This window comes from Impatiens glandulifera, chromosome 4 (genome assembly GCF_907164915.1).
Source record: "Impatiens glandulifera chromosome 4, dImpGla2.1, whole genome shotgun sequence".
Classification (NCBI taxonomy): domain Eukaryota; kingdom Viridiplantae; phylum Streptophyta; class Magnoliopsida; order Ericales; family Balsaminaceae; genus Impatiens; species Impatiens glandulifera.
Window position 1 is genome coordinate 58,967,637 of NC_061865.1, and position 22,631 is coordinate 58,990,267.

At 30.3% G+C, this 22,631-nt stretch overlaps 1 protein-coding gene and 1 long non-coding RNA gene across 2 annotated transcripts; both read right to left on the bottom strand.

Moving 5' to 3' along the window:
- Positions 1-4,039: 4,039 nt before the first annotated feature.
- On the bottom strand, positions 4,040-5,685 carry LOC124936544. Its single transcript, XR_007099135.1, has 2 exons — positions 4,792-5,685; positions 4,040-4,722 (listed from the first exon to the last, which is right to left on the bottom strand). It is a non-coding gene; the product is annotated as an uncharacterized LOC124936544 (long non-coding RNA).
- A 12,957-nt stretch (positions 5,686-18,642) lies between these two features.
- On the bottom strand, positions 18,643-19,548 carry LOC124935559 (cytochrome P450 71A8-like). Its single transcript, XM_047475986.1, has 4 exons — positions 19,436-19,548; positions 19,067-19,300; positions 18,948-19,002; positions 18,643-18,873 (listed from the first exon to the last, which is right to left on the bottom strand). The coding sequence occupies exons 1-4, from the start codon at positions 19,546-19,548 to the stop codon at positions 18,643-18,645; spliced, it is 633 nt and encodes a 210-aa protein (XP_047331942.1).
- Between the last annotated feature and the right edge of the window lie 3,083 nt (positions 19,549-22,631).

Below are 22,631 nucleotides of genomic sequence, written 5' to 3' on the forward strand. Positions count from 1 at the left end.
AAATAAAATATAACTCATTTTTATTTATTTGGATAAACATTATAATTAACATCATATAATTTTTAATCATTTAAATAATTAATTTTTTTCTCAAATAATGTCTCTGAGTTCTGACTCTTCTGCATTTGCCATATCTCTGTAGATAACATTACACCGAATAATGTTTTGAAATGATAGAGAAAATTAATACTTTTATATGTTTCAAACCTATTTTTGGAAAAAATAATTCTAATTGAGTTGATGTAGCTTTGATTAGAATTGTGCCTTATTTAATTTCTCTTATATTTATGTAACAATATTAAACAGGCTAGGTAGATGATAATAAAAATGTTAAGTTTGTCTTAATTAGGTATATAGATCGGAAAGAATATAACTTTAAAAGTATGTATTGAGTCAAAAAAAAATCCTTGCATTAAGATCCACGCCAAGAGTAAATTAATATTCTTTTGCAAACGCTCGTCATTATAAAGTTAAATTTAGGATTTGATTTTGTATAACGACATAATATGATTAAACAAATTTATCCAAAAGAATCTATCTAACCTGATTTCCGACCACCCAGGTATATTTGTATAATTAATTATCTGAAATACTGTCTCAAAAACATGTAGAAATGTAAAGTAACATCTAATGCATTGATACAATCAATAAAGTATGTATTTTTGCTCCAATGACTTGTGACCATTATTACATTTTAATTTAGACATATGTCAAAATAGAGCAAGGATCCTATGCTCTGCTCCCATTTTTATATGTTTATGTTCCCTGTGAGGAAAAAATCGTCCAAAAAAATACTATTTTTCCTACCCTATGAGAGAAAACAGCGAGAACAGACCATTCAGGAGCGGATGATCTCAAATAGTCAAAATATGAATATGAGATGATACAAATTAAATTAAATATGAAAAAGATAGGGAGAATGACGATGAATGCATTGACTCCACTTAACAGCCACGTGGAAAAAATATGCACGGTGTGAAAAAAAAAATTATCATGTAAAAGTTAGAGAAAAAAAATGATAAATTTAAAAAAGTTAGAAAAATAAAATCATGTTCGGAATCATTCTGTCCCGAATTCATGATCATGTTTTTGAGTATTCTGTCCCGAATACTTTTTTTCTAACTTTTTACAAGAGACTTTTTTTCCTACTATGACTGCTAGGTGGAGCTTGTTGTGGAGTCATTGCCCCCAACGTTGTTCCTAGGGATGACAACGAGTACCTTACCCGTCGGGTAGTAAGTACCCATCCCCGAACCCGATTTTTATTTTATTACACATCCCCACCCCGAACCTTACGGGTATATCTATTTGTATTCTTATTCCCGATTCGGCGGTACCCGATACCCGCCCGCCGGGTACCCCATTACCCGATTAAAATATGAATTTTTATTTATTTTTTCTAAATATACTAAATACTAAATATTAAAAATACATATGAAAATATACTTACTTGTATAATTATATTGTAGAAGTTGAACATGGAAAATTTTTGTTTTAAAAAAAGGAAGATTAAGAGTCATGGAGAATATAAATTAAATTAATTATGATGTGGGGAGTGAGTGGGTGAGTATTGATATAACTAATTAATTAATATATTTAATGTAAATTTATAATGATGGCATGATTTGAAATTTGAAAAGTCAATTTAATTTTTAATATATATATAATATATATATATATATTATATATTTAATATTAATATTTCGGGTATCGGTTTGAGTTTTTCACACTCTCCATCCCTGAACCCAACCCGACCCGACCGGGTAATCATTTTTAGTCCTCATCTCTGACCCCAATTTAAATACCCGAATCTGAACCCGACCATCGGTACCCACAGTATCGAGTATACAGGTACCCATTGCCATCCCTAGTCGCTCCCTTTATCATTACTCATTAAATAGAGAAATTTGATGAAATGACCATAATATTGACTCAAATGCGCAGATGACCAACGCCTAATAAAAATTGCACAAATGATCATTTCAATTTTTCGATAAAAATACCCCCTCCCCTCGCGTAACGCGGCGAAATCCTAACTCGTCGAGTGTGCCATCGCGTGACACTGAGTCGCGTTAAGCGACAAACCCTAATTCGTCCGAGTGTGTCGTCGCGAGATGCGTCCATGTCATCGCGTGACGTAGGGCCGACCCTGGGGTAAGCCCGACAATTCCTTGGCCCAATTATTAAATCAGTAGATATTTTAGTAAATTTGTTATAAATTTTAATAAGAAGTGTTGTAGCTTAGTGGTCCAAGATAACCATGTAAATCTTTTAGTTATATGGGTTCAAATCTCACCCAAAGCTATTTTTTTAATCCATTTTTTAAATTATACTTAGGGGCAACAACAAAAATATCGATGTTTTTTTCTACCCGAGGCTTGGGGCAGCCCAAATCTCAGGGCCGGCACTGGCGTGACGCGACCGTCATCGCGTGACGCGACGCAGCGTCTCGTTACTTGACAAAATATATTTTCCGAAAAATATGAAGTGGTAGTTATTTCCCTAATTTTTATTAGGAGTTGGTTATTCTCCGCATTTAAAGTTAATTATTAATTTATTAGAGTCATTTTATTAAATTTCCAATTAATATATCTTTTTATTTCTTGTAATTTCATTATTGTTTTTTAAAGTCAAATTTAATTGCAGATCATTTTATTATATATATATTATATAATAATTGAAGAATTTATATATTGTAGATTTTTTTTTTATAATGTGTAGTATTTTAAAATAAAAAATAAATTATATTAATAGAGAAAACATAATGATAAATAACTGTAATCTAAATTGTCCAATGTCCACTAAAGATCATGAGACTATTAAACACAAAAGTAATGTTACATTATAAATAAATCATCAAAACACGCATACAGTATCGTTATCCTAAAAAAAAATTGTCTTTACAACTGTCATTTATGTAATGTTGATATTCTTATTAGTTAAAACGTGCTTCCCTAACATTTTAAGGTTTAAAAACTATACTATATTTTCCACTAAACATACTATTCACAAAAAGAGAAAAAAAAATCATAATTTCTTTTTAAATTAGTCAATTATATAACATGTAATAATTACGTGGATAAAATTATTATCAAATAGTACTTAAAATTCAATTATCAAATGCATAATTCTAAGAGAATCTCTTTGAATAGAACAGTCCCAAGATTGCTTATAAGTTGGTCATTATATATATAATATATATTAAAATGAGCTAATATTCAAGATATACCTCTTGTCAATTTTCCAAAAAAAATAAAAAAAAATAAACCCACCTAACAGTCTGTTCCTCCATTAAATTAGATTATTTTATGAGAACAGGAATCTTAAAATATTGATTTTGACCAGATTTTTTTGTTTATCTGGAAGTGAATTACATACTTAAACAATGTTATTATTTTACATTAAAACTTTATCACATTTTATCTATTTTTAACCGTAAAATTATTTAATTTATTAATTAAAATATTAAAAATATTTTTTATTTTACTTTTATAAAATTTAAATTAAAATATAGTAATTCAATCCATTAATTAAATTCACTAGGTTAACTCAAATAATAATTTTTTTTGTAATAAACTAAAATTATTATGTTCACTATATTCATTAAACTTAAATTGAATTTTTTGGTCTGACTAATTTTTTAAATTAAAAAAAAATCAAAACTAATAAAACTCAAATAATTTACTTTTCCATTAAACATACATACATTTTTTTAAACTCAATAAAACTCTCTAAACCCAGCATCAACAAACTACAAGTAATTAATATTTAATTTAATTTTCATCAAATTAAAATGATTATAATGTAAGTATATAACCATGATTCAATCAAGCACCATATTTAACTCTCTAGAATGTAAACATACAGGAATTAATAAAAAAAGTTCTATTATTTTAAACAATATATTATAACATGTACAATCTGGTAATAATCGAAATCTTCATCATGGGATTAACAATATATAATATGGGACCGAACATATATTAGAAATTACAAATATTGGATCATGTGAAAAGATCTTATTATTATTTAACTTTTTGTTAATATATAAATCACTCCATTACAAAATGGTCACAGCAAAATAAAACATATAATGTATGATTATTACCGATAAGAAGATTCATTTAAGTTACCATAGCTATAAGATGGGTTTTACGTGAACCGTGACGCCAATACATTCTCAACGTCTAAGTCCTCACCATCTTTTCCATCGGGCAACTCCCAATTGAATTTGTTGACAACGTTGGCTAGTGTGAGCTCATTTGGTAGCGATACCAAATGAAATCCCCGGACAACCTCTTCTGCCCGCTCCAAATGGGATCAACTCGAAATGATGCCCCTTATAATCAACGTCACAGTTGAGAAACCTCTCGGGCTTAAACTCTTCCGGATCTTCCACGAGAGTGGATCTCAGCTATGGCCCATCCGTTGATGAAGAACGATCGTGCCTGCCTCTCTGTCATAGCCCATGACATTCACATCTTGACTCGCTACCCTTGGCAATAGAAGTGGAATAGGAACGTGATAACGTAGAGTTTCTTTTATGACGGCTCTTAAGTAAGGCATATTTTCTATATCGTCTTCGTTATCATGATTTTTCCATTACCAACTTTTCTTACCTCATTTTGTAACTCCTTCATTACTTTAAGGGTTTCTTATGAGTTCTGTCATCGCCCATTCTAAGATGGTTGATGTTGTATCTGTTCCAGCCGAAAATATATCCTATATAAACGTAGTATTTATAAGATTAAAACAAAATTACATAAAATAATAAAATTTATGATGACCTACCAAGATTATGGCTTTCACACTATCCCTCTCAATAGATACACCAACTTCTTGACTCAGGATGAACCCTTAAGAGAATATCAACAAAATCATGATCGTCCACTTTCTCATCCTTTCTTTTTGTATCTTCTCCTCCACAACCTCCTCTATGAACTTGTTCATCTCCTCCGCCACCCCTGTCTACGGCGGTTTTCCGACCATTGACCTTATTGATCCAACTAAGCCCGGTAAGAGATCCTCGACATTCACCGTCCCCAACAACATTAGAAACTCTTTCAAAACATGTTGAATCTCCTCCCCTTCTCTCCCTCATCATATTTTCCCCGAGATGACGCCTACACACCACATCATTAGCTATCTTCGGAGAACATCTCACTCAGATTCACCGTGATGTTCTTCATTCTCGATTCTCCGATCTTTTCAATCAGCAACAAGATCCCTTCTTCCCTTACAGACCTAAATGATTTGACTTTGTGGTTGCTCAGACAACTGAAGAACGCAGATACCTTCAACTGCCGCCAGTATTCTCCGTAAGGGGGCCACTGAGATATCTTTGCAGTCGTATAGAGAGCTTGTGGTTGACTTGAAATCGGGGCGGTTGGCGATACTAGGGTCGTGTGTTTTCATGATCTCGTTAGCGGCGGCGGCGAAGATATCACAACAGCCGGAGAACTTCCTAGTTTGAGGAGCATGATGGGGCCGTAGCGGGCGTGATAGGGATTGAAGGGAGCGGTGATGGTGTGTGCCGAGCGGTGGAGATGGCCGATGATTGGGAGCTTTGGAGGGGAAGGGGTGTAGGTTTTTCTTTTGAGGATTTAGTAGCCATTTAGGATGAGGAGGAGAGAAGGAAGAGGATGAAGATGAGAAAGAAGATGGATGAATAATCCTCCATTTCTTAATAAAAATGAGATTGGGATCGTTGGGTTAATATAGGTATCGTTTAATATTGTCTCAAATACATAAAATTCCATAAATAAAATATTAATTTTTACTCCATTATATTTGAGATCCTGTTAATAGATCGTGTAGATTAAAAATTCAGATCTCGTGACCTAATAAATCCAATTGATTATTAAAACGAATTATTCATGTTTACTATATTTAATGAGATATTGTTTGATCTTGGCTATTTTGATTAGTTTACCTAGTTATCTATCTATATATAATATATATATGATGCTTAATTTTTAAAGTGTCGGATTGCAGAGTTGTAGTAATTTGGTATAATGTGAGAGTATGGATACTTGGGGTCGATTGTGGATGACCCGCCATAACTTAAAACGGTTAAAAATAAAAATAAATAATGCTATAGATATGTTCGACACTTGCAACCTAACAAAACAAATATAACATTTTAACCAACTAAACTAATAACAGTTTATATTTTAAATTCAACCCAAAATTTGATAAACGCTTGACATTTTAAACAATATAAGTTCAACTTTTTAACGTAACTAATCTATATATATAATGATGCTTAATTTTTAAAGTGTCCGATTGCCGGGGTCGAGATTTTGGGTTAATTTGGATATAGTGAGAGTAAATGGATTTTTGGTCGAATTGTGGGTTGCCCGCCCATAGAACTTAAAACATTTAAAAGTAAAATTAAAAATGCTAGAAGTATGGGTTGAACTTGCAACCTAACAAAAACAAGTATACCTTTTAACCACTAAGCTACAAAGACATTAAGGACAAATTTATTTAAAAAAATTTAAAGTAACTCATCAGGACGAATTTATTTTAAAATTAAATTATTACATAACTTATTTATAATTAAGTTTATCGATTTTTCTAAAAAATAAATATTTCTAAAGGGATTTTATCATCTAGTTAGTTGAGATAATGTTAAATGTTTTAAAAATCAAGGAATTTGGATATTCGAGATCTTATTTTTTTTAATAAGACTTTTTTTTAATCAAAAGGATGTAATAGATTTTACAACAGAGTCGAATAGTCCTTTAACATTGATGACAAATGTAAGTTAGTCCTTTTAAAACAACATTGAAATATGGCGCAAACGTTTCTCACACTGACTCGTTGTTATAATCTCTGCAAATAGATCGAATGCTAATTAGTAACACTCTTTAATGCTAATTAGTAACAGCAACTTTGAAACTTACATGTAAAAAGGTTCTGCTTCGGGACAATTTTTCAAAAATGTAAAATGAGCTGTCACTCGATCTATATAATCCAAGTGTATACTTTTCCGTTGGATAGGTCCTTCCAATGATGCAAATAGTGAAATCCCCGAGATTCAGTTGTGCATTTTCTGATCTTGTTCCTCCATATACCTGGCACATAGCTAATACTTTCGTTAACAAGATAACTCTCGCTTATAGAGGCTTCGGGGGTGATTATTATTCCGCAAATATCTTTCATTGTACCCATGTAATGTTCAAAGGGATACATGCCAGCGATACTGAACAGGTCCTCCAAGCAAGCCTCAAATGACAAGTGAACCGGAGATGCATCATGATGTCGAAGATTGAAGGCGGAAAAAAATCTTTCAAATTTGCAAAGTGTCAATGTAATATCCATGTACAGATTGTTCCAGTCCTCTTGAAACAACTCTTTGAGAGCACAACAACCGAAAGAAACGAGACAAATTTACTAACGCAGCATACACTACTCTGGAAGCAATCCACGAGTTGCTAAAGGAATTAGATATTCCAACAAAATGTGACAATCATGACTCTTTATCCCGCAAGTTTTTTCTCTTCCAAATTTACACAACCCCCGTATTTGAGCAAAACCCATCAGGCAACTTGAGATCTTTCAAGAAGTTACAAAGACGTATTTTATTTTCGGATGTCAAAGTGAAAGGCGCTTCTGGATAATGAACACTCCTTCATCATTTATAGGATTAACCATGATTTTATGCCCAGAGTTCTAAGTCTTTACGAGCTTTAGGACCATCCTTAGTCTTCTCTTCACATTCATTATTGTTTCCCAACACGCTATCACAGATATTTTTCTCAAGATGCATCACATCCAATTATGTCTCAATAAATAGCGATTTCCAATAAGGTAGAACGGAAGAAAATGCTAATTTTGTTCCAATTGTCGCCCCGCGTTTCATGATATATCTTGGTTCTCTTGCTCATATCCGCACTAAGAATAATGTCTTCTAGGTCTCGTGCTTGCTCATAACTTTCTTGGCCCGTTAACATCGAGGGGGATCCCTATAATCAGTTCGCCATCAAACGACTCTTTATCCCTTCTGTATTTGTGCTTCGGTGTGAAGGAAACGTCTATGACCCAAGTAACATTGTTTCGACCATGGACCAATCGAAGGGATACCGTGTCGTTGTTACAACAAGGACAAACAAAACAATAAATTACACCCAAATCACAATCAGAACCAATCACAATCAAAACAAAATCAAAACCAAAACCTAAATGAAACAACATCTAACACAATCAAACCAACCACACTCAAACCTAAATCAAAATTAAACCCAAATCATATACCAACCACAGTCAAACCTAATCAAAATTAAACCCAAAGCATACCAACCACAGTCAACCTAAATCAAAATTAAACCCAAATCATACCAACCACAATCAAACCTAAATCAAAATTAAACCCAAAATCATAGCCAACCACAATCAAACCTAAATCAAAATTAAACCCAAATCATACCAACCACAATCAAAAATAAACCCAAATCATACTAACAATAAACCTAATCGTAAACTTAGAACCTATTTAACAATAATATTACATAATCTAACAATAATCTAACCTAATTGCAAAAATCTAACAATAATCTAACCTAATTTCAATAATCTAACAATATCTAACATAATCAACCCAAATCTAACAAGAATCTAAAATGAATCTAACCTAATTGCAAAAATCAAACCCTAATCTAACCTAATTTCATAATCTAACATAATCAACCCAATCTAACAAGAATCTAACAATAATCTAACCTAATTGCAAAATAATAAAAAAAACTACCTTGCAGGCGCGGCGCGGCGGCCAGAGGATTTTCTTCACGTTCCGGCGGCGGCAGAGGGCTATTCTTCAAAATAATCGGTGGTCTTCGGCAGGGCGGCGGCGCAACGTCTTCGCAGGTCGGCGGCGCAAGATCTTCGGCAGGAGTACGCGCGGCGGCTTGTTCGTCGTGGATGAGGCGTGAGTGCGGCGGGAGATGAGAGGAGAAGAGGGAAGTGAAATCGGGAAAAGAGAGAAAAGAGGCGCCCGTTTTTAATTTTATCATTTGATTTCCGAGAGTTATATATAGAACTCTCGGTTTAAACCCTTATTAAAACCCGAGAGTTGTATATATAACTTCAGGTTTTACTCTTTTTAAAAACCCGAGAGTTATATATACAACTCTCGGTTTTGACCCTTATTAAAAACCCGAGAGTTTTATATACAACTCTCGTTTCACTTGAAAAACCCGAGAGTTTTATATACAATCTCGGGTTTCAACCCTTACAATTCCGAAGGGTTAAATATTTAACTTTCGGTTTTAATCACTTCCAACTTTGTTAAATTCTTTTGTTTCTCACCTACTAAGGACCTTTAACAACATTGATTAAACACATTTGTTATCCTTACAATATTGCACATCCATATGATCAAACATTACCATATTCTTTACATATCATACTAAACATTCAAATACACTTCTCTATAGTAATAAAAACACAATCATAAAACATTTCACATAAAACACAATATAAATTTTTTAAAATATAACTACACAAGATTATATTAGTTAGGAGTCTATATTGAAAAGAAAAAATACTCTAATTTAAAAAATTGAAAATATAAAAAACCGAAAGTGTCATAATTACCTTCGCAAATACCATAAAAAACAGAAGGTTGTATATATAACTTTTCGGTCTTGAGAAGTTATAAAACCCGAAAGTTATATACAACTTTCGGTTTAGATGGATAATTCCGAAGGTTAAATAGTTAACTTTCGGGTTTTAATCACGTCCAAATTTGTTAAATTCTTTTGTTTCTCACCTTCTAATGACCTGAAACAACATCGATTTTAACACATTTTGATTATCCTTAACATATTTGTACAATCCATATGATCAAACATTAAACACATTCTTAACATAATCAAACATAAACATTCAAACATATATAAATACACTTCTCTATAATATCAACACAATCATAAACATTTCAACATTAAAAAACAATATTCATTTTTAAAATATACTCACCCACAACTTGATTATATTGATTAGGAGTTAAGATTAGTGGCTTAAAACAAAATAATTTAACAAATTAGGAAGTGTCAAAAACCGAAAGTTATAACATTAACTTTCGTTTTTTATGTTATTTGCGAAGATTTACATATACTGCTCGGTCCTGAACATAGTTAAAAAACCGAAGGTTTATTTGAAAACCTTCGGTTTTTACCTTTCCCTATACTTAGAAAAAAAAATCGATTTTTTTAATGTAGGGTCAAAACCGAAGGTTTTATTTGAAAACCTTCGGTTTTTACCCTTCCCCTACTTAGAAAAAAAATCTGATTTTTTATGTAGGGTCAAAACCGAAGGTTTATTTGAAAACCTTCGGTTTTTACCCTTCCCATACTTAGAAAAAAAATCCTGATTTTTTATGTAGGTCAAACCGAAGGTTTATTTGAAAACCTTCGTTTTTACCCTTCCCCATACTTAGAAAAAAATCTGATTTTTTTAATGTAGGGTCAAAACCAGAAGGTTTATTGAAAACCTTCGGTTTTTACCTTTCCTCATACTTAGAAAAAAATCTGATTTTTTTAATGTAGGGTCAAAACCGAAGGTTTATTTGAAAACCTTCGGTTTTACCCTTCCCCATACTTAGAAAAAAATCTGATTTTTTTAATGCAGGGTCAAAACCGAAGGTTTATTTGAAAACCTTCGGTTTTTACCCTTCCCCATACTTAGAAAAAATCTGATTTTTTAATGTAGGGTCAAAACCGAAGGTTTATTTGAAAACCTTCGGTTTTTACCCTTCCCCATACTTAGAAAAAAATCTGATTTTTTTAATGCAGGGTCAAAACCGAAGGTTTATTTGAAAACCTTCGGTTTTTACCCTTCCCCATACTTAGAAAAAAATCTGATTTTTTTAATGTAGGGTCAAAACCGAAGGTTTATTTGAAAACCTTCGGTTTTTTACCTTTCCCCATACTTAGAAAAAAATTTGATTTTTTAATGTAGGGTCAAAACCGAAGGTTTATTTGAAAACCTTCGGTTTTTACCTTTCCTCATACTTAGAAAAAGAAATCTGATTTTTTAATGTAGGGTCAAAAACCGAAGGTTTATTTGAAAACCTTCGTTTTTACCCTCCCCCATACTTAGAAAAAAATCTGATTTTTTAATGCAGGTCAAAACCGAAGGTTTTATTTGAAAACCTTCGTTTTACCCTTCCCCATACTTAGAAAAAAATCTGAGTTTTTAAATGTAGGGTCAAAACCGAAGGTTTATTTGAAAAACCTCTCGGTTTTTTAAACGAAAACAAAATGGGTCAAAACCGAAGGTTTTCAAATAAACTTTCGGTTTTGGCGATGCGATTTTTTTTAAAAAAAAATATGAAAAGTCAACAAAACATAATTATTTAATAAAACATATTAAACCAAACCAAATAAAACATATAACAATAATTCATAAATATTAAAACATAACGTCATAAAACCCATAATAAATCCATAATAAATCAACAAAATTAATTATTAGATGGGGTGGAAAGGAGGGGGTGGTTCATTTAGTCGACTCCTCAACAAGACAAGTTCCTGTCGAGATTCCTCTAAATCTCTGAGACAGTTCGTCCCGGTCCGCTTTGATTTCACTGAGCAAACGACCTCTTTCGTCATCCCTTAGTTCGGATTTGTTCCTTTCCAGCGTCATCTTTCTGACCTCTTTCCTCACGTGCCGCAATTTCTGATTGTCTTATCAGATTCTGGTAACACGGATGCAGTTTCTCCGGGTGTACGCCGAATAGTCATCTTCCATGTCGAAATCATCACCCATATCCTAAATGCATTTCAGATATATGTATATATATATATTCATCAAACAAAAAATCGTAAACTAACATAAATCTAGATCTACAATATATATATACAAACTTAAGAAAAATCTAAATCTTACAATAAACAAAAACAAAAAAACCAAATCAAACAATTACCTGAAGAGAGGAGAAGACCCGCGGCTTGGAGGAGGCAGCGGCGGCGGAGGGCGGAAGAGAGAGAAAGTAGAGAAGGCGGAATGAAAAAGAGAAGGGTTTAGGGTTTGTATTTCTAGAGGTTGAGGCCGAAGTTTTATAAAACTTTCGGTTTGATATTCGTCAAAACCGAGGGTTTATTAAAGACCCTTCGGAAAAAACCATTTCAAAATTTTTTTTTTTTTTTTAAATTAGCAAAAACCGAAGGTTTTTTGTACAACTTTCGGAACTGAAATTTTCAAAAAGAAAGGCAAAACCACGAAGGGTCTTTGAATAACCTTCGCAATTACAAAACCAAGGGATTTCAAAACCGAAGGTTTTTCCTAAAAACCTTCGCAAATAATTTACCCACACCCAACACTTAGAATTTTTTTGGGTTTTTTGGGAAGGTAAAACCGAAAGTTCTTGTTGTGAACTTCGGTAATAATTCATACCCCGAAGGTTTCACACCCCCCTCGGAATCTATTTTTATCCGAGGATTTGTTCCTCTCGTGAGTATTTAGGAGAGGTTTACAAAACCTTCGGGAAAAAACCGTCGGTAAATGTCCTTTTTTACTAGTGATGACAATAAAAAACGTGAGCAGGTTATGCTATTATTTAGTCCTGCCAACTAAGGATCAAGGATGACAATATGGCGAAGAATGCATTTATTATTTTCGTGTCCCATTTTTATTTCGGAAATTTATTAATACTATTCATGTCCCGTTCGGTTTCCGAGAAAATCTCCGAAGGGCACCGTTATATCGTATTTTAAAAATTTATACAATAAAATTATATAAATATAATTTTTTAATATAATATATATTGAAATTTTATATTATTATAAGAAATAAATTTACAACTTTATAAAATGTAATGAATAAAAAATATATTAATAATTTTATATATTTAATTGTGTTTACAGTGTTCAGTTCGGAGTGAGATCGGGACAAAAAACAAAAATATCAGTCCATGTCTTATCTCCAATCAAAAACCGATCAAATTGAAAAAAAACTACCTAAAATATATTCAATCGGTACGGGTGACCATAAATGTCCTATCTCCAATCAACAAATGATCAAACGGAGAAACTACCCAAATATAGCCAATTTGGTCAGTTCAAATTGTTGTCTTTACCGCCCACTCTCTTCTAATCCTATCCACCCCAAAAACATTATAAATGATCATATCTATCCTCTATCTAGTCCATTCAATCTTAGCATTTTCTAGATAAATAATTATTATATATATTTCACTTGCAATTTGATATATTAATATGTTGAGATATATTATCAAGTTTTTTTTATAGTAATTATCTATATATATTATAATTTTTATATAGTAATTAATATAATATATTTTAATTTGTGCATATATTTTATTATTTTAATTTACAATTCAAATATTCATAGTTTCCATTAGTCATTGGAGGATCAAATATAAATAAACTATAGTCCATATTGGCATTAGAAGATCAAATATATTAAACAACTTATATCCATTGTTGACAATGGACTAACACATAGTAAAGATTAAAATTATTTGACCATGAAATTTTTTGAAGATCTTATTGTATAAATATAATAACATTTAACGTTCTAATTAATTAATTATTTTAATTCTAATTTGTTTAAAATGTAGTTGAAAATAAAACATACCGTAACACTTTGTTGATAAGAATATTATTTTAAGTTGCAATAGCTATAAGAGAATTTTTACGATGACATATGATACCGGTGCCTTCATCTACGTCTAACTCTTCTCCATCTTTCCATCAGGCAACACCCAATTGAATTTGTTGATAATATTAGCTAGTGTAAGCTCACTAATAGCGATACCAAATGAAATTCCTGGGCAACCCCTTCCTAACCAACTCCGAATGGGATGAACTCGAATGATGCCCTTGTAATCAATTTCAGAGTTAAGGAACCTCTTAGGTTTAAAGTTTTCCGGGTTTTCCCCACGAAATGGATCTCTACATATGGCCCATTTGTTGATAAAGATCAAAGTGCCAGCCGCTATGTGATAGCCCATGACATTAAATCTTTGAGTTGCTAACCTTGGGGGGAGAAGAGGAACGGGAGTGTGATATCTTAAGTTTCTTTAATGACTGCTCTCAAGTAAGGCATGTTTTGTATATCTTCTTCTGTTATCATACTTTTTTCCATTAGCAACTTTCTCACCTCTTTCTGCAACTCCTTCATTATTTTAGGGTGTCTAATTAGTTCTGTCATCGCCATTCTGTTAGGGCGGAAGTTGGATTTGTTCATAAAACATATTTAAATGACCTACCAAGATTATGGCTTTCAACACTATCTCTATCAATGAATTCACCAGCTTCTTGATTCATATGAATTCTTAATAAAATATCAACAAAATCCTCTTTGCTTTCGCCACCAATTCTCTCTTGCATCTTTTCCTTCACACCTCCTCCAAGAACTCGTCCATCTCTTTAGCCACCCTATTCAGGTTGGTGTCCAGTTCCATTCACCTTATTGATCCAACCGAGCCACGGCAAGAAATCTCCAACGTTCACCGTCCCTAACAACCGTAGAAACTCCGTCAACAACTGTCCTAAACTTTCCTTCCATCCTCTCCCTCATCGTTATTCCTTCCCAATGAGACCCTACAAACCACATCATTGGATAACTTCGAGAACGTCTCGCGCAGATTCACCGGGAAGTTCTTCCCTCTAGCTTCCTCAATTCTCTCGACCATTAGAAAGATCTCTTCTTCCCTTACAGACCGGAAAGACTCGACCTTCTGGTTGTTCAACAGTGAAGAACACATATACTTTTCAACTGCCGCCAGTACTCTCCGTATGGAGCTGCCGAGATGTCTTTCAGATGGTAGAAGAGCTGGTGGTTGACCATGGACTCAGGGCGGCTGGAGAATACTAGGTCGTGTTCTTCGTGATCTCTCTGGCGACGGCGGCAGAGGATATCACAACGGCGGAGGAGCTTCCTAGTTTGAGGAGCAATGATGGGGCCATGACGGCGGATAAGGAGAGAAGGGAGCGGTGAGGGTGTGTGCCGAAGTGGTGGAGATGGCCTATGATTGGGAGCTTTGGAGGGGAAGGGGGTAGGTTTGTCTTTTGAGGATTTTGTTTTGTAGCCATTTTAGAGGAGAGAACTTAGCAAGATCAAGGTGATGGCAAAATAATAATTCTCCATTTTAATTTAGTCTTCTTTGGTTCATTGTGTTATGGGGAGTTTGAGGTTCTTTTATACTCTATAAGCTTTCTAGGGCTTGTTTTATCAGTTTATATAAATTTTTGTTTTTTAAATTTGAATAGATTTCGCTATCTCAATTTTTTAATTAAGGATAACTAGTATTAAGTCCACAACTACGAATTTGCACTTCTATATATTCCAAACATTTTTCATTTATTTGGAATGTTTGGATAACCAACTCAGTTAAGAAGTTTCAATCTCTTATTTCATAATGCATTGAAAAATAATCTAAACTAAGTTGAAAAATATAAGTTATTTAAGGAAATTAGTTTTTGTGCTCTACAAGTTGATCAATAATATAAGTTAAATATTTTATTATTATTTAATTTATAAAAAAATATCATAATTTAATGTTTGTATAAGGTATGTAATTATAAGATAACTATTTTTTTTTATAATTTTAATTAATTAAAGTAAAAAAATAAGTTTGAAATTGACTTTTATATTATTTATATTTAATTATTATTCTATTAAATTATTTACAATTATAAAAATTAATCATAATATAAACTTTATGTAATTATTTTTCTTTAGTTTAAATGTTATTAATTAATTAGTTGTAATAAAATAAAACTATTACAAAATATTAATAATAGAAAATAAATAATATTATTTATAATTTAATAAAATTACAGAAATAATAATAATAATATTTAATAAATGATATTATTTTTATAAGTATAATTGTTTAAGAATGAAATTATTATATTATATTATATGATATATATAATAATATTAAAACTAAATAAAATATATGTTTAATATATAATAATTATTAATAAACTGTATAATCTAAATTAAAGTGAAGTATAAGAAAAGTATTTAGTTAAATAAGATTAGTTACAATTTTATATCCCATAATAATAAGAGTGTTCAACGTTTGTTTTTCAAGTTATTTGAGTTATTTAGTTCATGATCTTGAAATTTTTATTTGTTTTTAATAGTCATTCAAATCGAACCTAATTCACAAATTAATTTCAGTTTGAATTCAAATAATTCAAATTCAAAGTGAATTCGATTTTTTTAATATATTATATTATAAAAAAATATATAATTATTTAATTCTATGTAATAAATTATATAATATATAATTAAAATAAATAATAAAAAATTGCAAGAAAATCAATTCGAAAACCATATTTGAATTTGAATTGATTTAAATATCGATTCGATTCAAAAATAGAAAATGAAATTCGAATTCGGTAATTTGTCTTGAGTTTCAATAATATTGAACCTTACACATAAAGTATAAACTGCACATGGCTATACTAATACAATTTTTACCAACACTAAAAGTATACTAAACATACCTAATAAAAAAAATTGTTTATATAATTTGTACTTTACCAAAAAGTATTAACACTCTTATCCCCTGCCCTACATCTTATAAATGGCAATTTTATTTAAAATATGATCAAATATCGCATCAAACAATTTTTTGTTAGAACTCCATAGATTGACAGAAGGAAGATAAATGTATTGTCCTCTTCAATAATTTGTTTTAGGAGGCCATTAGACCATAATTTTTTTGGAAGTAAGTCAATTATATATGGAAGTTTGGAAAAAAAAATTCTAGACTAGAAGGTTTGATAATCTAGTTAGGCATGTAAGTGTTTTGTTTTATGTTTTTTTTTTTAAATCAATTTTAGTTTAAAACGTTCTAAAAGAGAATCAATCGGTAAGGTCACCAATTGTTCCTAATTGAGTATTCTTATGGTTAGCTAACCATCTAAGTTCTACTTTGTGATCTTAAAAAATTAATAATAATTATAGTCTTGTGAAAATTTAAAATTTTCTATAAATTGAGGATTTATAGATTGTTGTGAATATAAGTGAACAAGTTGTTAGGTATAAATCAAATCAAATAACGTGAGAGTTGTCATGTATAAATCATAAATCAAATAATTTGAACATATTAAATATTTCAAGCAGTGAGAGTGATTCTAAGAAATCAAATATTTGATTTTGAGAAATCATAATAGTTTTTACATTAAAAGTAATAATAATAATAATAATAATTAAATAACTTAAAGTAATAAAATATATGAGTTAATTGTGATTAAACTTATCAAACACATAAAATTAGAATTTCAATATATTTTATATGAACTTTTAGAAAGTAAACTCAATAAATTAGTTTATTGTATGTGATTTTTAACATGTAATTATAAGATGCCTCATCTTCTATTATATGCTTAGTTCCTTCTTTAAAATTTGATATTCATAATTATAACTAGTTTATAAGCATAATTCTAATTTTTTTTATATTTTATCATTATTTTCATTTTTTTAATAAAATAAACTGTACTAGAAAAAACTGAGACAATATTTTTAAGGTATCCTATCTTCAACAATTCACATTTTAGGAAGATTCCATGTTAAAATTAAAATAACCCAAGAAATATTGCACACTAATTGTCAACCTATTAGCATGCAAAATCATGTAACAATCAAAATAAAGAAAATAAAACATTCAATCAACACATCATTTACAAACTCAAGCAAACAAAAAACACTAGAAACACATTCAGTCTAACTAATCAGAGCTGGTCCGAGCCTCAAGTAAAAAAATGTGAAATATTATGACTGTCATAATTCTAATTACAACATTTTTTTTAGAAATGAACCTATTGCCAAATGATTTTTTTTTTTTTTAATTTACATCGTCAATAAATTGTTAGGTTAAAAAAACTAATAAATATTTTATTCTTTTATTAAATAAGATGCCCTAACTCATGGGTTGGCTGGACTTAATTACCCAAAGATTCGGCCATAAGTCTACAACCTATGTTGTTTATTTTGCTTTTGGAGCTAGGATCTTTACAAAAATTCTAAAAATGATAAGATGCCACAACACATAGGAATAATGCATAGATCATTATTGGCATTAATTAGGATATCAAATACAGTAAACAACTGAAATCCATTGTTAACAATGGACTAAACATATAGTACAACTACTTGATCATCATATTAATGTTTCGAAGATCTTATTTACAAATATCTTATTGTTGTTATTAATTTATTTACTTTATTTCTAACTTCATTAAAATATAGATGAAAATAAAAGTGTACTTTTTTGATAAAAAATTTATGTTTTAAGTTGCGAGAGCTATAAGGGGATTTTTGCGGTGAAGTGTGGTGTCAATGCAATTCATCTACATCTATGTCCTTTCCATCTTTTCCATCGAGCAAAACCCAATTGAATTTGTTGACAATGTTAGCTAGTGTAAGCTCAATGATAGCCATGCAAATGAAATTACCCGGACAACCCCTTCTACCACCTCCAAATGGAATGACTCGAAATGATGCCCTTTGTAATCAACTTCAGAGTGAGGAACCTCTCAGGCTTAAACTCTTCTGGATTATCCCAATAAGTGGATCTCTACATATGGCCCATTTGTTTATGAAGATTCATAGTGCCAGCAGCTATGTCATAGCCCATGACATTAACATCTTGAGTTGCTAATCGTAAGGGGAGGAGTGGAATGGAGTGTGATATCTTAGAGTTTCTTTAATGAATGCTCTAAAGTAAGGCATGTTTTGTATATCTTCTTCTGTTATCATAGTTTTTCCATTAGCAATTTTTCTCACCTCTGTCACCAACTCTTTCATGTTTTCCGGGTGCCTCAGTAATTCTGTCATCGCCCATTCTAAAATGATAGATGTTGTATTTGTTCCACCTAAGAATATATCCTGCAAATATATGATCATGCACTAAGTGGTAAGATCTTTTCATTGTGATAATAAAACATCATTAAATGACCTACCAAGATTATGGCTTTCACGCTATCTCTGTCAATGAATACACCAGCTTCTTGATTCCTATGAATTCTTAATAAATATCAACAAAATCATCCTTATTTTTACCACCAATTTTTCATCATGCCTCTCTCCATTTTCTTTCATCTTCTTTTCGATTATCTCATCTAAGAACTCGTCCATCTCCTTGGCCACCCTAGTTATGTCGCTAAACGTACCGTTCACCTTGTGAATATCCAACCGAGCAACGGTAAGAAAATCTTCGATGTTCATCGTTCCTAACAATCGCAAAAAATCTTTCACTAGATGTCTGAATCTCCTCCCATTCTCTCCATCATCATACTTCCTCCCAAATGAAATCCTACACACACATTCATTGGCTAACTTCGAAAAAGTCTCGCTAATGATTCACCGGGATATTCTCAGCTCTCGCTTCCTCGATTCTCTCAACCATCAACAAGATCTCTTCTTCCCTTACAGACCGAAAAGACTTGACCTTGTGGCTTGTTCAACAGCTGAAGGACGCATATACTTTTCAACTGCCGCCAGTACTCTCCGTATGGAGCCGCCGCCACATCTCTGAGATTGTAGAGGAGCTTCGGGTAACATTGGTCTCCGGGCGACTTGAGAATACTAGGTTCGTGTGTTTTCATGATCTCTTGGCGGCGGCAGCGAGGAGATCACGACGGCGGAGAGGCCTAGTTTGAGGAGCATGATGGGGCCATGGCGGCGGGATATGGAGAGAAGGAGCGGTGAGGGTGTGTGCCGAAGTGGTGGAGATGGCCTATGATTGGAGCTTTGGAGGAGAAGGTGGTAGGTTTTTCTTTTGAGGATTTCGTAGCCATTTTAGGAGGAAAGAACTTAGAAGATCAAAAAGATGGCTAAATAATAATTTTCATTCTAAAAGACTTCTTATTTTGTTATTGGGATTGGAGCATTCTTTTATACCCTATAGGGCTTGGCCTATTGGATAGTTTTGATAATCTATTTAGCCGATATAGTTTCTTTTCTCTCTTTAGAAAAAAAAATTTTATTTTAGAAAAAAATATTATATAGAATTTGAAAGTCATTTTTTTTTTTTTTTTTTTTTTTTAGTATTAAGCAGTTGATATATTTATTATTTTTTAATTAATAAGAACTAGTATAATATCCTGGATGTTATGTTTTGTGTGACATTTATTTAAAATGTTTTTGTCTCCAATTTTGTAATTTTAATACTTTTAGTCTTGAATTATTACTTTGTTCTCAAAATTCTAATTATGTTGGTTCTATTTTATGAATTTTTATTCGTCCATTCCTTATCGTATATGAGACTAAAATTACCAAAATTAGAGTTATTTTTCATATTTTAATAACAGGTTATTATATTTGATCTTTCATATTAAAACAAACTGTTTTTCCTGTATTTTATGTATTTTATATATATATATATATTTTATATATATATATATTATGAGAAATGATTAGGTGAGGGAATTTGGTGAGGTAATTTGATGAGGGATGATGTGGCATAATTTTATTGTTGAAAAAATCAAAATAATTTCTCTCTTTCCTCCCACTTTTACATTTTTCAAACCAATCAAGATGATGCCACGTCATTCCCTCACCAAATTCCCTTACTAAATTCCCTTACTCTATCACTCCCTATTATATATATATATATATTATATATTATATAGATATATATATATATATATATATATATATATATTATATATATATATATATATATATATATATGCAAATTGTTTTTTCCCACCCCCTCCCATATTCCCACCCCCGCTCACTCTTTAATTAATTTAAAATGACTTATTTATCCTTATCACCTTTATATATTTCATATATTCTTATTTTTTTTTATTTTACGTATTTTTTTTTATTTAATTATTAAGTTTTTTTTATTAAACTATTAATTAATTTTTAATATTTTTTTAACTTATTTATTTAATTAAAAAATACAAAATATTATTATGTTTATATTAAATTATTAAAATATATTATATTAAAATTGTGTATAATTGAATAAAATATAAAAATTTAATATTTTATTATATTAATTATATATATATATTAAAATACTTATAAAAATTATTTATTAAATAATAATTAATAATTAGTCTAATCATAATATTTTAATTAATAATATTATATATTAATAATTAGTCAAACATAATATTTTTAATTTTAATTAATAATATTATATATTAATAATTATTTTTAATTTTAATTAATAATATTATATATTAATAATTATTCAAACATAATATTAATAATTATTAATATTTTTATAAATAAAATTATCTATTAAATAATAATTAATAATTAATCTAATCATAATATTTTACTTAATAATATATATTTAATATATTTTAAATAATTATAATATAAAATAATAATATTTTGTATTTTTAATTAAATAAATAAAGTTAAAAAAAATATTAAAAATTAATTAATTAATTATATTTAATAAAAAAACTTAATAATTAAATAAAATAAAATAAATAAATAAAATAAGAAACGTAAATATATAAAGGTGGTAGGGAAATATGTCATTTTGGAGTTAATTAAGAAGTGAGAGAGGGGAGTGGGAATATGTGACGGGGTGGGGAAAAGCACCTCCCTATATATATATATAATTCTATTCTTATTTTACCTGACTTTTTCATATTTATGCGAAATTTTTTCTATAATATTTCATTGACTTGAGTCAATTTGTTCTCTTTAACCCTAATCATTTAGTAACTCAATTATTCAGGAAATATTTAAATCATTTAGTAATTCAATATTAACGAAATATTGAATCGGTGAAAGTGATTAATTTACTTCGGGCACAAATAAGGGAGGCAAATGTTGACCTTCATCGAATAATAATTAATTTAATTTGTTCATCTAGATATTTCATTGATGAAAGTGAGACTAATTGTTTGCTATCGAGGTTCTAAAAGTTAGTCGTTTATGAAGAAATTTTGCATACAACCGATCCAAACACACTTCTTTAAAATAAAAAATATTTTTAAATGTGAATATAAAATTGATTATTTTCAAAGTCTTTTAATTATTTCCATTATTATAGAAGTCATACCAATTTGAAAACTACAATATTTTTTGTGTGGGTGTGCTTACTTTTAATATTTAATGAACTATCACTTGATTATCAAAGATTATGAAAGGATGATACAATATGAAGTGATGCGTAATAATGGCTAAATATAAGTACAAATTATTAGACTCCATGGGTCATATGGAGACAATATAATACAATGTTCTTTAATGCATATAGCACAATTAATATATTAAGTTTTAATCTATTTGAGATGTTTTATGTAATAATATTATGAAATGGATAATCGATTTTATTATGATGGAGATAAGTCAAACAAATAATAAAATTAAAAAAAATAAAATTAATGTGTACTAAATTTTTGATGACAATGAGCCCGACGAATCCAACCTTATATATAATTTTGGCCTCCAATAATTTGATTGCCATTAAACCTAATATTTTTGGAAGTTCGGGTAATGGAAATCAAGAGGATTGCAATCCATATTTGTTTGGAGCTTTTTTTTTCTTTAGAGGACAAGTTTGGGTAAGCTAACTATCTAACTTTTAACTCCGATGAATGATAATTTAAAATCTTAAACAACAATGAAAATGGATAATCGAATTTTCATTCTTACTTTAGTAATATTAT

Coding starts and splice junctions, on each gene's coding strand:
- LOC124935559 (XM_047475986.1), bottom strand. CDS start 19,548: ATGTTACCCGAAGCTCCTCTACAATCTCAGAGATGTGGCGGCGGCTCC. Junction 19,301..19,435: donor GCTGTTGAACAAGCCACAAG/GTCAAGTCTTTT, acceptor ATGTGTGTGTAG/GATTTCATTTGGGAGGAAGT. Junction 19,003..19,066: donor ATGAAAGAAAATGGAGAGAG/GCATGATGAAAA, acceptor AAGAATTCATAG/GAATCAAGAAGCTGGTGTAT.